A 14,133-nucleotide genomic window follows, 5' to 3' on the forward strand; every position below is an offset into this window, starting at 1 on the left:
TTCTCTTCTGATCTGGCCCATACTTTATCCTCTTCCATCCTCCCCTCCTGACTAAAACCTAGAGAATCTCTATCAATAGACTCTCCTCTAAGAGAAATCTCTGTTCAATCCACGTGCTCCTCTGCAGCAATCGGCTTTCCATCTCTTAGTTTAAAAACTGCTCTGCAACCTTTTTAATATTAAGTACCAGCAGTATGGATCCACTTTGGTTTAGGTGGAACCCATCATTCCTATATAGGATCCCCGTATCCCAAAAGTTTCCCCAGTTCCTAATAAATCTAAACCCTTCTCTTTACACCATCGTCTCATCCACGCATTGAGACTCTGAAGCTCTACACAGTACATGCCCCAAAGATCTTATAATTCAAATAGAAATAACGTACTCTTATCCACGTTACAGATGGGACTCAGACAGATTGTGACTTGCCCAAGGTCATACAGGAAGTCTGTGGCAGAGTCAGAAGTTATCCAGATCTCATGACTTCCAGTCCAGTGCCTTATCTGCAAACCCATCTTTTCTCTCTGACCTATTGGTTTATTAAAAATGACTTATTGATCAGCTGAATAACAATAACATTCAAAAGAAAGTTTAAACTGGTTTTAAATGGTGCAAAAGCATTGTGCTGACCTTCTTCAAAGGGATGAATTTCATCCAAGATGAACAGGCTCTGACAGTGGCAAATCAATCGTGAGTAGATGGGAATGTAATCCAGGTGAGGGACTTGCAGCAACAACCCTCTGCCCCAAAATCTGGGGATTGGTAGCAAATGCTCCTTCGCTAGATTCAACCGCATTTAAGAAAGCACTTAATCAAGTGCTTAAGTCCCGTTGACTTTTTAAGTTAAGCATTTATTTAAGAGCTTTCCTGACTAGGGATATGCTTAAGTGCTTTCCTGACTAGAGATAAACTTAAGCCTGTGCTTACATTTAAGTATATGCTTATGTATCCTTAAGTGCTTTCCTAAATGTGGTTGATTTAAACGTGTTTAAAAGCCCTTCCTTAATAGGGATGTCTTCCTGAAGTGAGGTCTATAGGCTATTTTGCCAGCCCTGAAAGGAGCAAATACCACATCTGAGTGTTTCTTGGCCCTTGCCTCTGTGCACAATTTGTTGGTTGAACAAAAAGCTCATAAGAGAGGCTACAATTTTGGCACAGATATTTTTTAGTAAATTTCATGACAAAGGTCAGGGAAAAAACAATAAGTTACCAAATATTGTTTTCACTACATCAACATAAACAAGAGTATAATGGTGGTGCTGAGAGGTGAGGAGAGAGTGGGCTGGAGGGTGAGCACATGCCACGCTCACCTCTCCAGTGGCAGCTCCTGTCCTTCTGGGCTGGATCTGGCTCCCCATTCTGGGTGTTGTGATCTGACACACAGGATTGCAGCATCACCCAGGTTTGGCTCAGATACCTGTTCGTAGATAGAAACCAAGGGGCAGACAGGCCAAATCTGAGTGGTGCTGCAATCCCATGTGCCAGCTTACAATGCCATGTGGTCTGGGGCCTAATCAAATGTCTTTTTATACCCATTTCCAAGATTGGTCCTGATCTTGACCATTTTTTTTCCTGAAGAAGAGCTCTGGGTAAACTCAGAAGCTTGTCTCTTTCACGCCACAGAAGTTGGTCCAGTAAAAGATATTACTTCATCTCTCTCATATCCTGGGACCGACACAGCTACAACAACACTGCATACATTTTTTTTCCTGGCAGAACTGGAGATCCCTTTGGATCCTCCCCAGCCTCAGAGGCTTCTATTATCTGGATTTGTTGAAGGTTTGAGGGAGGTTGTTTTTTGGACAGTTACCAGAAAAGCTGGCTGAAAAATGCAGAGTATTTTTTGTGAAAGCTTTTACAATTTTCTTGAAAAATATTTTCATCAATTTCAAATTTTTGAAAAAGATTGACTGTGCTGTAAGCTGGCCACACAAGTGCAAAAAAAAATCACTAAAATTTTGAAAAACGTTGCCAAAAATTTTCAGCCAGCTCTAGCCACCACCTTTGGGAGTAGGGGATTGAGTTTGGTATTGTTAGAATGTAGGCTAGATGATCATCCTCCATTCCTGTTTTGTAGAAGAAAAAAGCTTGTACCAATGGCAAATTTCCCAGTATCTACTCAGACTGTGATTTGCGGGCATTGTCAAGCTGCTTTTATAGGCTGGGATTTTCAATAGGACTTAACCAGTCATCCACTAAATTTCTGGATCCCCTTACCACAGATTCCCTCTGGCCCTTCCTCACCTTCCCCAGATTCCTCCAAGAATCTTCTACGTGATAGTTCTACCATTTCCCCTAATGTGAGTGGGAAGGGGGATGAGCCACCAATGGTTGTGGGGGGCAGAGATGAGAATCTCTTTCCTCCCCTGCCTGTCAGGAGGCCAGGCCCTGGAACGTCTGCTCTCCTCTTAATGCAGCGGCTGGGAGGGAAATGGTGTCTTTCTTGCAGCTCTCCTGCTGCCCGCTTGCATAGCTGTAGCTATCTGTGCAGTTAAGCTGGAGAATTTTTAACCCCCCATCAACAGCTGATCAGAAGCTGGGGGACAGGACCCAGAGGCAACAGGCAGTAGAGCTAGATTCCTGGACTTTTCACCTCACCAGTGGCTTCTTCCCTTTGCTCCTTCACAGGGGGCTGGAAGTTTGGGGGAGGCATTGTTGTCCCCCTCTATCCTAGACTTGGAGGGAAATGTTCTTATTCTCCCTTATTAAGCCAAGGATAGGCCGCTATTTATAGAGCAAGACTAATCATTTGCTTCTATTCCTTGTATTAAGGGGATTCGGTGGCTGGTCCTTCCCTCTGAGAGGGACTGAGGGACCCACCGCTGAATTGCTGCTGAAGACCCAGATGTGCCGCCCCTTTTCATTGGCTGCCCCAAGCACCTGCTTCCTGCGCTGGTGCCTGGAGCCGGCCCTGGCTGTGAATCACCATCATGCTTCTGAAGTGCAGATGCAAGCAAAAGATAAGAAGATAAAGCTCATTACATTGTATAATCTCATCATGTTGGTACTGAGTCCAATTGCTGTCCTCCTGGGATTTTCAGGCTTGCATATGTCCATGGGGAGGTGGATACATTCTTATTTATACTGTGGTAGCATCTGGGAGCCCAACTCAGGATCCCTGTTTTGCTAGAGACTCTACAAACACAGACAAAAAGACAGTTCCTGCTCCAAAGAGTTTACAGTTCATGGATTCCCAGGTCAGAAGGGACCAGAGTGATCTAATCTAACCTCCTTTATGACACAGTCCAGAGAACTTTTCCCAAAATAATTCCTAGAGCATATCTTTTAGAAAAACATCCAATCTTGATTTAAAAATTGCCAGTCATGGAGAAGCCATCACAACCCTTGGAAGTTGTTCCAATGGCTAATTACCCTCACTGTCAAAAATGTACAACTTATTCCCAGTCTGAATATGTCTAGTTTCAACTTCCCGCCACTGGATTGTGTTAGACCTTGTTCACTAGATTGAAGAGCTCATTATTAAATATTTGTTTCCCATGCAGATACTTACACACAGTAATCAAGTCACCCCTTAGTCTTCTCTTTGTTAAGCTAAATAGACAGCTCCCTGAGTCTATCATTGTCACTATAAAGCATGTTTTCTAATCCTTTCATCATCCTTGTGGCTCTTCTCGGAACCCTCTCCAATTTATCTTGAATTGTGGGCACCCGAACTGGACACAGTATTTCAGCAGCAGTTGCACAAATGCCAAATAGAGAGGTAAAATAACATCTGTACTCCTACTTGAGATTTCCCTGTTAATGCATCCTGGGATACCTAAACGCTTTTAGCCACAGCGCCAAGCTGATTATTCATCACAACCCCCAAGTCTTTTTTAGAGTCACTACTTTCCACGCTAGAGTCCCCCAATCTGTAAGTAATGGCCTACATATTGTTTGTTTGCACCCAGTTTATCAAGGGATCCAGATCTCTCTGAATCTGACCTGTTCTCTTCATTATTTACCACTCCCACAATTTTTGTGTCATCTTCAAACTTTATCAGTGATTTTATGTTTTCTTCCACGCCATTGATAAAAATGTTAAATAATGTAGGGCCTGAGGGCTCCCACTGGAAACACACCCACTTGACAATGATTTCCCATTTACAATTACATTTTGGGACCTATCCGTTAGCCAGTTTTTAATATATTTAATGTGTGCTATGTTAATTTTATATCATTCTAGTTTTGTAATCAAAATGTTGTGAGGTACCAAGTCAAACGCCTTACGGAAGTCTATTACATCAATACTATTACTTTTATTGACCAAACTTGTAATCTCATTAAAAAAATCAAGTTAGTTTGACAGGATCTCTTTTTCACAAACCCATGATTTGCATTAATTACATTATCCTCCTTTAATTCTATACAATGTAAGTACATTAGGAATTTAGTGAAATTCTGCCTTATTTATATATCTACAGTAGGATGAGTCTGAATCTACCAGTAGTCTTCTTTGGATCCAGAAAGAACCTAGAATAAGTTCTCTTCTAGGTTTTCCTGAAGTGAACCTAGTATGATGAGACTTAATACTACCAGACCTTTTTCTTTGTTGGTGGTTTAGAAAGATACTTGCAAAAAGAAGTCAAGGGACTTCTTTGGAATCTGAGGAAAAACTCTTTATTACTGTTAGAGCCTACTTGTCTTAAATCAATCAGCCCAAAAATCAAAGAAATCCCTCTTCTAGTCTCAGAGATAAGGCTCTTGTGCTTGCAGGCATGCATTGTGTTTGGGCTAGACTTTTCTCAAAGGGAGTCCTGGGGCATATTTTTGGGGAAGAATTATTGCAGCTCTATTGAGCCTGAAGCTTGAAATAAATGTAATTATATTATACTAAATAAATAATAATAATAATAATAATATAATATAAAAGTTGGTAGTCCCTGGACTGACCCAGTGTACCTATCTTGTTGATTTCTAGGGTCCTGAGCCTAAATAAGGAGATTCTTCAGTTCAGAAGAATCCTCAGCAGATTTTGCTAATGATTTTTTAAATAACTTAGTGCCATCAGACTAGATTATTCCTTGATCTAGAGTTTGTATGTAAAGCTTTTAAACACAGATTTCTTCTAGCTAATGGTCCTTGAGGAAAATCTTGTTATAGCATGGGGAAAATGAAAGTTTAGGGTGTAAATGCTTCAAATTTCTTTTAATCTTTCTTTGGAGGTTTGTGATTTGGAGAAGAGGGATTTCCTAAAGCCTCTCAAAAAGATGCAACACAAACAACAGCTAGGACTGTCACAGCCTCCATGTCATGTAGGATATTAGCCACTTTTTCTTTGTTATCATCTAGAGATTGACCTTCAGAGCTAAAACTTGAGACTTGCCTTCCTTCCTCCCACTACCTTGCATTGGAAAACAGCAACAGGCTTTTAAGAGACATTGTCTGCTGTGGGAGGAGATTTCCTGGCCTGGAACCAAGAAGCAACTTTGTGATGAAAACCAGGTTGTTGGTGATATGGGCAGGTGGGGGCATGAAGGTCTCCTGCTTGGATAAGGGTGGGCGTGGAGAGGTCTGTCTTCTGTAGCTGGGAGTGGGAGGAATTGGAAAGTAGGGTGGTGTTGGTCAAACAAGTAGAGAAGAAAGAGGGGAACCAAATGAACTCAACCTTCTTTGCAGGGCTGGGTTAACTCTCCTGTGGGCCCAGGGCTATTAGATTTTGTGGGGGCCCTGTGTACAAGTCTTTTTCCTGGGAGGGAGTTTGGTGCAGGAGTGGGCTGTGGCAGAGGATTGGGGTGCAGGAGGGGGTGTGAAGTGCAGACTTTGGCTGGGAGGCGCTTACCAGAGGTGGTTCCCGGCTGGCGGCACAGCAGGGCTCGGGCTGCCTGCCTGCCATAGCCCCATGCCACTCCCGGAAACAGCTGGCTGCTAGCATGTCTCTGCAGCCCCTGCAAGCGCTGCCCCCATGGTACCTATTGACCAGGACAGTGCTGGGGACGCAGGCACAATGTGGAGCTGACTCCTCCCTCCCCCCACCAGGGGCCGCAGAGATGTGCTAGCGACTGGCTGCTTCCGAGAGCAGTGAGGGGCTATGGCAGGCAGGCAGCCTGCCTGACTGCCCCTTTTAGCGGCCCGTAGATCGCTGCCTGTGATTTATTTTTGCGGGGGGCCCCCCTTGAGCTGGGGCCCCGGCCTGCAGCCCCTAAAGCCCCTGCCTTAATCCAGTCCTGCTTTTTTGGAATGTCTCCTCCTCCTCCTCTCTCTCTGCTTTTCTAATGTGCACACCACCATATCTAGGAGCTAGATACAAAAGTAATGGCCACATTATAGATGCCAGAAAATTACTGAATTTCTCTCTCCAATTTAAGCAACTTTTTCCATGGGAATCGTGGTGGCTGTTTCCAGCAGAAATGTTGCTAACCATTATAATACTCATCTTAGGGTGCCTACTTTGTGCCTCTGAAAATCTCCCCCTTTGGGGATCTGAAGGAATTATTTATTTTTAGATCAATGAAATATTTTGCAGCACCTGCCCCATCCATAGGAATAAAGAGGGTTTTTTTCTTACTGTTACTAGTTTTCAGCAAAAATAGAGCACACTGTGTTGGGGGGAGCGGTAGAAAAATCTATTGTATTTATCTGTTTAGATTTTATGAGTTTAAGAGGATCCTTTACTGATTTGCTGTTTCTTAACAAGTGGAGGACATTCAGAATCCAATGCCTTTTCCATCAACAGCAGCACAGAAAAATCATCTTTTTTTTCCAGATTTCTTCATGTTTTAAAGGATCTTTAATTGGGATATGCCCAGAGAATCTGATCATTAGGGTTTTTAATACTGAGTGCAGAGTAATTTTCAAAGTAATTTATCCATCTCCCTACTGAGACTTTTCTGGCACTGTAGAGAATGAGATTTCTCTACCTTAAAGACTTAAAGGTGGCAATTTTGCAACAGAAAAGCTTCAAAAACAGACTCCAACGAGAAACTGCTGAGCTTGAATTAATATGCAAACTAGATACCATTAACTTGGGTTTGAACAGAGACTGGGAGTGGCTGAGTCATTACACATATTGAATCTATTTCCCCATGTTATGTATCCTCACACCTTCTTGTCAACTGTCTAAAATGGGCCATCTTGATTAAGTTTTTTTTCTCCTGCTGATAATAGCTCATCTTAATTAATTAGCCTCTTATAGTTGGTAAGGCTACTTCCACTTTTTCATGTTCTCTGTATGTATATATATCTTCTTACTATATGTTCCATTCTATGCATCTGATGAAGTGGGCTGTAACCAGGGGTGAGCTCCAGCGGGTTCGCAGCGGTTCGCGCGAACCCGTTGTTAAATTTAGAAGCCATTTTAGAACCGGTTGTTAACTTCCAGGACAACCAGGTTCTAAAAAGTTTTTAAATTTAACAAAGCTCGGGCAGCTGTCCACCCGGCCTCCAGCCCCAGCTCACCTCCCCCTCTCCCCTGAGTTCCGCCCTCCTTCTCCTCCCCATTCCCTGCTTCCCGCGAATCAGATGTTCGCGGGAAGCCTGAAAAGAGAAGGAAGCAGGTAAGCCGGGCCTGGCGGACCGGGGAGTCGGGTCCCGCGGTGCCGGCCAGGGGAGTCGGTCCCGCAGCGGCGGCCGAGCGGCTCGGGTCCCCCGGTGCCGGTCTGGGGAGTCGGGTCCTGCGGCGGCGGCCGGGCGGCTCGGGTCCCCCCCCGTGCCGGCCCGGGGCGTTGGGTCCCGCGGCGGTGGCTCGGCCCCCCCCCCCCATGCCGGCCTGGGGATTCGGGTCCCGCGGCGGTGGCCGGGCGGCTCGGGTCCCCCCCGTGCCGGCCCGGGGCGTCGGGTCCCGTGGCGGCGTCCCCCGGTGCCGGCCCGGGGAATCGGGTCTCGCGGCGGCGTCCCCCGGTGCCGGCCCGGGGAATCGGGTTCCGCGGCAGCGGCTCGGCCACCCCCCACCGGGGTGCCGGCCCGGGGCGTCGGGTCCCGCGGCGGCGATTCGGTCCCCCCCGGTGCCGGCCCGGGGAATCGGGTCCCGCGGCGGCATCCCCCGGTGCCGGCCCGGGGAATCGGTCCCCAGGTGCCGGCCCGGGGAGTCGGGTCCCGCGGCGGCGTCCCCAGGTGCCGGCCCGGGGAATCGGTCCCCAGGTGCCGGCCCAGGAAGTCGGGTCCCGTGGCGGCGGCTCAGCCCCCGTGCCGGTCAGGGGAGTCAGGTCCCGCGGCGGCGGCCGAACGGCTCTGGGAGTCGCCCCCCCCCCCGCGGTCGTGGTCCTGGTCCTGGGGGAGTGGACCCGGTCCGGCCCCAGGCAGTGTGGGGGCAGGGAGGGGGTGGGTTGTGGGAGGGTGGATAGGGGTCAGGGCGGTCAGAGGGCAGGGAACAGGGGGATTGAATGGGGGCAAGGGTCCCGGGGAGCAGTCAGGAAAGAGCAGGGTTGGATGAGGTGGTGGGGGCACTCAGGGACAGAGAGAAGGGGTAGTTGTATGGGGTAGGGGTTCTGGGGGGCCATTGAGAATGAGAGGAGGGGTTGGGTGGGGCGGCAAGGGGCAGTCAGGGGACAGGGAAGGGGGGGATGGGTCAGGGGTCTCGGAGTGTGTGTGTGTCAAGGAACATGAGGGGTTGGATGGGGCATGACCCCCCCCGGGGGGGGAGGAGGGAACCCGTTGTTAAAAATTTGGAGGGAGGAGGGAACCCGTTGTTAACAATTTCGCTGCTCATCACTGGCTGTAACCCACAAAAACTTATGCTCAAATAAATGTGTTATTCTCTAAGGTGCCACAAGTACTCCTGTTCTTTCTCCCTTCAGTATATGTCATTTCACTTTTATTATAACCAAATGGCCAAATTCTGTCCTCAGATACATAATTCTCATCATTTGAAGTTAGTAGAAATGTTTTTTATCTTATATTTCCTTAGGGGCGGGAGAGAGGAAGAAGAAAAGTAGAAATTAGGAGAATTCCCCCCCCCCCCCACCCTGACTTTGTTTCCTGCCTGTAGGAGGACTAGGAGAGAAGGAAGACTCATGTTTGTTTACTATTCCTTTCTTTCGGTGTGAGGAAGAATTATGCTTCCTTTTTGTTTCCTTTCTGAAGAGAAAATGACTTTGTTTCCTCTCTGGGCAACGGATGGGGGTGGGGGGAACAACACAAGATGTGCTCATCTGGAAACTCTTCCATAAGTAGCTGAGGGATTAAAATATTATTTACATATCAGTGACACTAGGTCATAGAGAGAGGTGCTTCTGACAAGGATTTAGTCTTCATTAAAAAAAAGCTTCATGACCTACTGTGGGAGATCCCACACAATGTACTGTATGTAATATTCTCCCAAGCAGGAACTAGCTTATGACCACTGGGACCTCAAAACAGTTTGGACAATTGGGGGTTTGGGTTTGGTTTGCTTTCTGCCTGCAATTTTCTGGTTCCCAGAGTCAGAAGCAGCTCTTGGGGTATTTAGAATATAGATGATTACAGTTTTGTTGAAGTATTGATCACTTCTATAGCCTCAGACACTTTGTCTGATGTTCTTTCCCTCTAAAAGATAGAGCTAATGGTACTTAGCTAAATCAGTCTTCTAAGGTCTAAAGCCAGTGGAATTGGTATAATTGGTTAGGTCATACTGTTAATTCTGAGGTGCAGGGAGGACTGCACTCGTATTAACACAGTAATTCATACTCATTCATGGGTTTTGACTTTTTAGACAGGCATATATTCAGATTAACATAAATAAGGGGCCAAATTCTGTCCTCAGATATGCAGCTCATGAGGAAACCCATTCATGCACATCTGAGGAGAAGATGTGGCTCAAACTCTGATTTCCAACAGAATATGGATACAGAGCCGCCCAGAGGATTCCGGGGGCCTGGGGTCTTGGGTGGCGGGGGGCCCCCGCTTCGGCGGTAAGTCGGCGGCGGGCGGTCGTTCCGTTCCGGGACCCACCGCCAAAGTGCCCCAAAGACCCACGGCGGGGACCCCCCGCCGCCGAATTACCGCCGAAGCGGGACCCGCTGACGAAGTGCAGCCCCCGCTGCCGCCGAAGTGCAGCCCCCACCGCGGGTCTTCGGGGCACTTCTGCGGCGGGTCCCAGAATGGAAGGACCCCCCCACGCCGCCCAATTACCGCCGAAGATCCGGCTGCACTCCGGCGGTGGGTCCCGCTTCGGCGGTAATTCAGCAGCGGGGAGGTCCTTCTGTCCCAGAGAGGAAGGACCCCCCGCCAGCGAAGACCGGGAGCGAAGAAGCTCCGGGGGCCCGGGCCCCGCAGGAGTTTTCCAGGGCCCCCGGAGCGAGTGAAGGACCGTGCTCCAGGGGCCCCGAAAAACTCTCGTGGGGGCTCCTGCTGGGCCCTGGGCCTGGGGCAAATTGCCCCACTTGCCCCCCCCTCTGGGTGACCCTGTATGGATAGACTGAAAAAATTAATTTGCCCAACTGCTGAGAGAAGCAGAAGCCCAGGTGCTCTACAGGTCAGAGGATTTCCTCCTTTATTCTCTCCACTGATATGTCAGAAGAAATTAAATTACTGAAAATCTTTACTGTGTCTAAAAGCAAAATCCAAATGAAAACATGGAGTTACCAAGGTGTATGCTTAACTTTGCCAACCATAGAACTTGTTGTTTTCCACCTTTGTCTGTACATCCTCTACCTCAATTGCAGGGCAGGTATCTTATCTTCAGACCTGTCTATAAAATTGTTCAGACTGTTGGTACTATACAAATAATAAACAACTAAAACTAAACCGCACTTAGGAAAATAAAATGGACACAACTGTTGTGCAGCTACTTGACTTTTTTTTTTTTACTGTGTATTGGCTTCCTCCCTAATTTGAACAATTCACTCATCCTTGCTATGCCTCCTAGTTCTTCGCATGAATTAGTGAGGTCCTAGTGTATTTACAGTTTAATTTTAAACACCTGTTGTGTCCTCCTTTGTGAAATAGATTACTGCCTTAGTCATTCTTATCAATTCATTTTAATAATGTACTTGTTGGCTAGCACAGAAAACATGAAGATAAGAGGCTTGAAGTGCGTAAATCAGTGTTTTACTGACCCATGAAAGAAATTATCCGTGAAACTATCAGTAATTAGTTCACATGTCTCATTCCCTGCAAGAAGCAATCTCTCCATGATAAATGTGACCATAGAATTGCTTAACATATTAAACCCTGAACTGGATTTGCTGAGATACTTACACTGCTTTTGGTCAAAGTTTTAAGATGTTTTCGAAGCTTATGATCCAGGCTATTTATACTATGTGCTAAAAGTCCCTCAATGTGTGCAGCAGAGCATCACTGAATTATGAAACAGAATTAATTGATTACAAAGTCACTTTTCAGTTCCATTGTAAAAATGTACCGCAAAGTGAGACTATAATGACTACGTTATTTGAATTTCAGATATAACATCCTTTGCATACAAACTTCCACCCAGTGGGAGTGCGGGACAGCAAGCCCAGGAACACTTCAGAGACAAATGAATTAGAAGATCTATGGAGTCTAAGGACTGGTTTACACTTAAAACTTACTTTGGCACAGCTATGCTGTCAATCCCCCCAACCCCAGTGTCAACACAGCCGGCAGAAGAGTGTTTCTATTGACACAGCTAATGTCATTTGGAGAGGTGGTGATGTTACACTGACAGAACAACTCCTGTTGGCATACGCTGCATCGACACTAGGGAGCTCTGTCGCGGTAGGCTCAGTAGTGTAAATATAGCCTAAGATGAGGTTTGTGAGGATGGGAGAAGTGGTGGTTGAAGCAGCTCTTAGGCTTGACTTAGATGCTTAGGGCTTGTCTACATGGTGGAGTGATGCACTCTATGGGTATGTGATTTCTAAACTGCGCAAACGTGCTATGCTTTAATTGGTCCATGTAGATCCTGTTGGTGCACTTTAACATAGTGCTATTTGAAACAGTCCTACATTAAAGTACATTAGGGATCCGTTAGTGTGCACCAGACACATTCGTTAGTGTGCGCAACACATTCATACCGTTTAGAAATCACACCCCGGAAGAGTGCACTACCCTGTTGTTTAGACAAGCTCTAGATTGAGATCAACAGTGTCCTACTTTCTTCAAGTGAATATGTGGGAGAGGGAGATCACATGTGCTACAGACATTTTTTTTTTGGAGCTAGTTTTCTGTCATGAATAGCTGTGGGAAGAGTAGAGCATGGGCAGGGAGCAGTTATAGGGTTTCAAAGCTCTGCAGCGCTGCCGCCCTGATCTTACAAGTACTATGGCCCTTATTGCCACAGGCTGCCCCTACAACAGCCTCACAGTCTCACCTTCTGCTCTCCTCTCTTACAGCCCCTGCAGGAGAGGACCTGCCATGCAGCAATTTTGAACCCCACTGGAGCGAGGCACTTTGCTCAATGGTACTTCCAAATGCTCTTCGGGTCGCTAAATGTAGTGTGGGCTTCTTTCTGCTACTGTGCACCCCTTCTCCTACAGATCCCCTCCTGGGGAGTCCTATGCAGTTCAAGAGCTGCTGTGTGCCTCCTCTCCACTTGCACTGTGAGTAAAGCTCATGATAGTATCCTCACTCCTTCCCCATCAAACTTTTTTAAATAAGGTCTCTGGGGCAGGGGTTGCTCTGGTCCTTTATCCTTTTTAAAGGCAGAAGCTTGGAGGCAGGTATAGGAAATCTACAGAATTTCCCTTGTGGGGGGAAACATAGGAAAAATAGGCAAGAAAAAGAGGGCAGAAGGTAAAATGGTTGTCAGTACAGCAAAAGAACCAATGCTTTGGGAACCTGTGCAGCTGCATAATCAAATGATATAGGGACCTACCTGTGACAATCCTTGAAGGAAAGAGCCCTCACAGATTCTGAGAAGCTGCCTGTATCTTGTCTATATTTTATGTAACTTCATGGTCTGGCTGCAACTTGCTTCCAGAGAGATTCCTGATCTCAATAACATGCCACATCATGCCAGCTACTGTATATGTATCCCTCAGCCAGCCAGTTCTGTTCCACTTACACAAGTGCAACATTGGTATAGCTTTGATAGGAATTAAAGCTCTCTGAATGAAGGCAGAATTAGGCTCCAAATGTGGGATGTGGGGGAAAGGAAAGAACAATCACTTCTGACTGCTGCCTCCATACAGCCTTTCCTTTGCAGGAAGAAGAGTTCTGATTTTTACTAATGAGATTCAGTAATTTAAAATAAATTTGTGAGAGAGTGGAAGCACTTCACCCATTTGACAAGTGAGGAATCAGCCTGACAACGGCGGTCAAACAAGTACAGAGCTATGGAATCTGGTTACAAAGGTTCACCCCAGTTTCTACAATGGTAGCAGATGGTTCTTCCATAGTTTGATTACTGGCTAGCACAATTTAGTGAATGATGAGTACCCCAACTCCATAATAAATATAAATCAAGAAGGAACACGGGAAGTCGCAGGGGCGACTCCAGGCCCCAGCTGCTTGGGGCGGCATGCCGCAGGGGGCGCTCTGCCGGTCGCCGGGAGGGCGGTAGGCGGCTCCGGTGGACCTCCCGCAGGCGTCCCTGCGGAGGGTCTGCTGGTCCCGCGGCTTCGGTGGAGCATCCGCAGGCACACCTGCGGGAGGTCCACCGGAGCCGCAGGACCGGCAACCGGCAGAGCGCCCCCCGCGGCATGCCGCCGTGCTTGGGGCAGCGAAATGGCTAGAGCCGCCCCTGGGAAGTCGCATGGGAAACTTGATCATGCCTGGAGTTTCTTGCTACATTTTTAAGATGGGATAAAGTTGCCATTGAAATGCAGGCAGCAGCCTTATGTTTGTAAACCAAAGCTCCTAAAGGAGGAAAACAAGATAGAAATGGATATTCTAACATTAGAAATCAGAACGTGCAATAAGTTCCATGGTGGCATGTAATACGGAATCCAGTGCAATAAAGAACAAAGAGAGGATTACGCTGGCTGTAAGCAGATGGTTTACACTTGCCTCTTTTATCAGATTCATAAATCTGGGTCCAAAACGCCATGGCTTGTGTCTGTGGCACTGCAGGGAGCTGACAGTCATTTGGGAGGCACGCTGGGAGGCCACTGCTACCATGTAAACAGCATCATACATCAGAGCTGCTTCAGTCTGCATGAAAAACAGAAGGGGGTTCTTTAATTTACATCCTTCTTCCCCCTCCCCTTTTGTCATCTCAGAACAAACATCCCATTCTACTTATGAGAGATTAAGCTGCTTTTTTCTGCGACTCTCATGTGAGTCCAAAGTTAAAACAA

The 14,133-nt window shown here is 46.9% G+C and overlaps 1 protein-coding gene across 2 annotated transcripts in view; it reads right to left on the reverse strand.

Annotated features, from left to right (window-relative positions):
• The window catches only part of GRIK1 (glutamate ionotropic receptor kainate type subunit 1), a 240,982-nt gene that overhangs the window by 71,975 nt on the left and 154,874 nt on the right, over positions 1 to 14,133 (reverse strand). For both annotated transcript variants that reach the window (XM_045002299.1, XM_045002298.1), the window contains exon 7: positions 13,844 to 13,987. In XM_045002299.1, coding sequence (XP_044858234.1) covers positions 13,844 to 13,987 — 144 coding nt within the window. The remainder of the gene's footprint in view (positions 1 to 13,843; positions 13,988 to 14,133) is intronic.

Source organism: Mauremys mutica, chromosome 1 (assembly GCF_020497125.1).
Source record: "Mauremys mutica isolate MM-2020 ecotype Southern chromosome 1, ASM2049712v1, whole genome shotgun sequence".
Classification (NCBI taxonomy): domain Eukaryota; kingdom Metazoa; phylum Chordata; order Testudines; family Geoemydidae; genus Mauremys; species Mauremys mutica.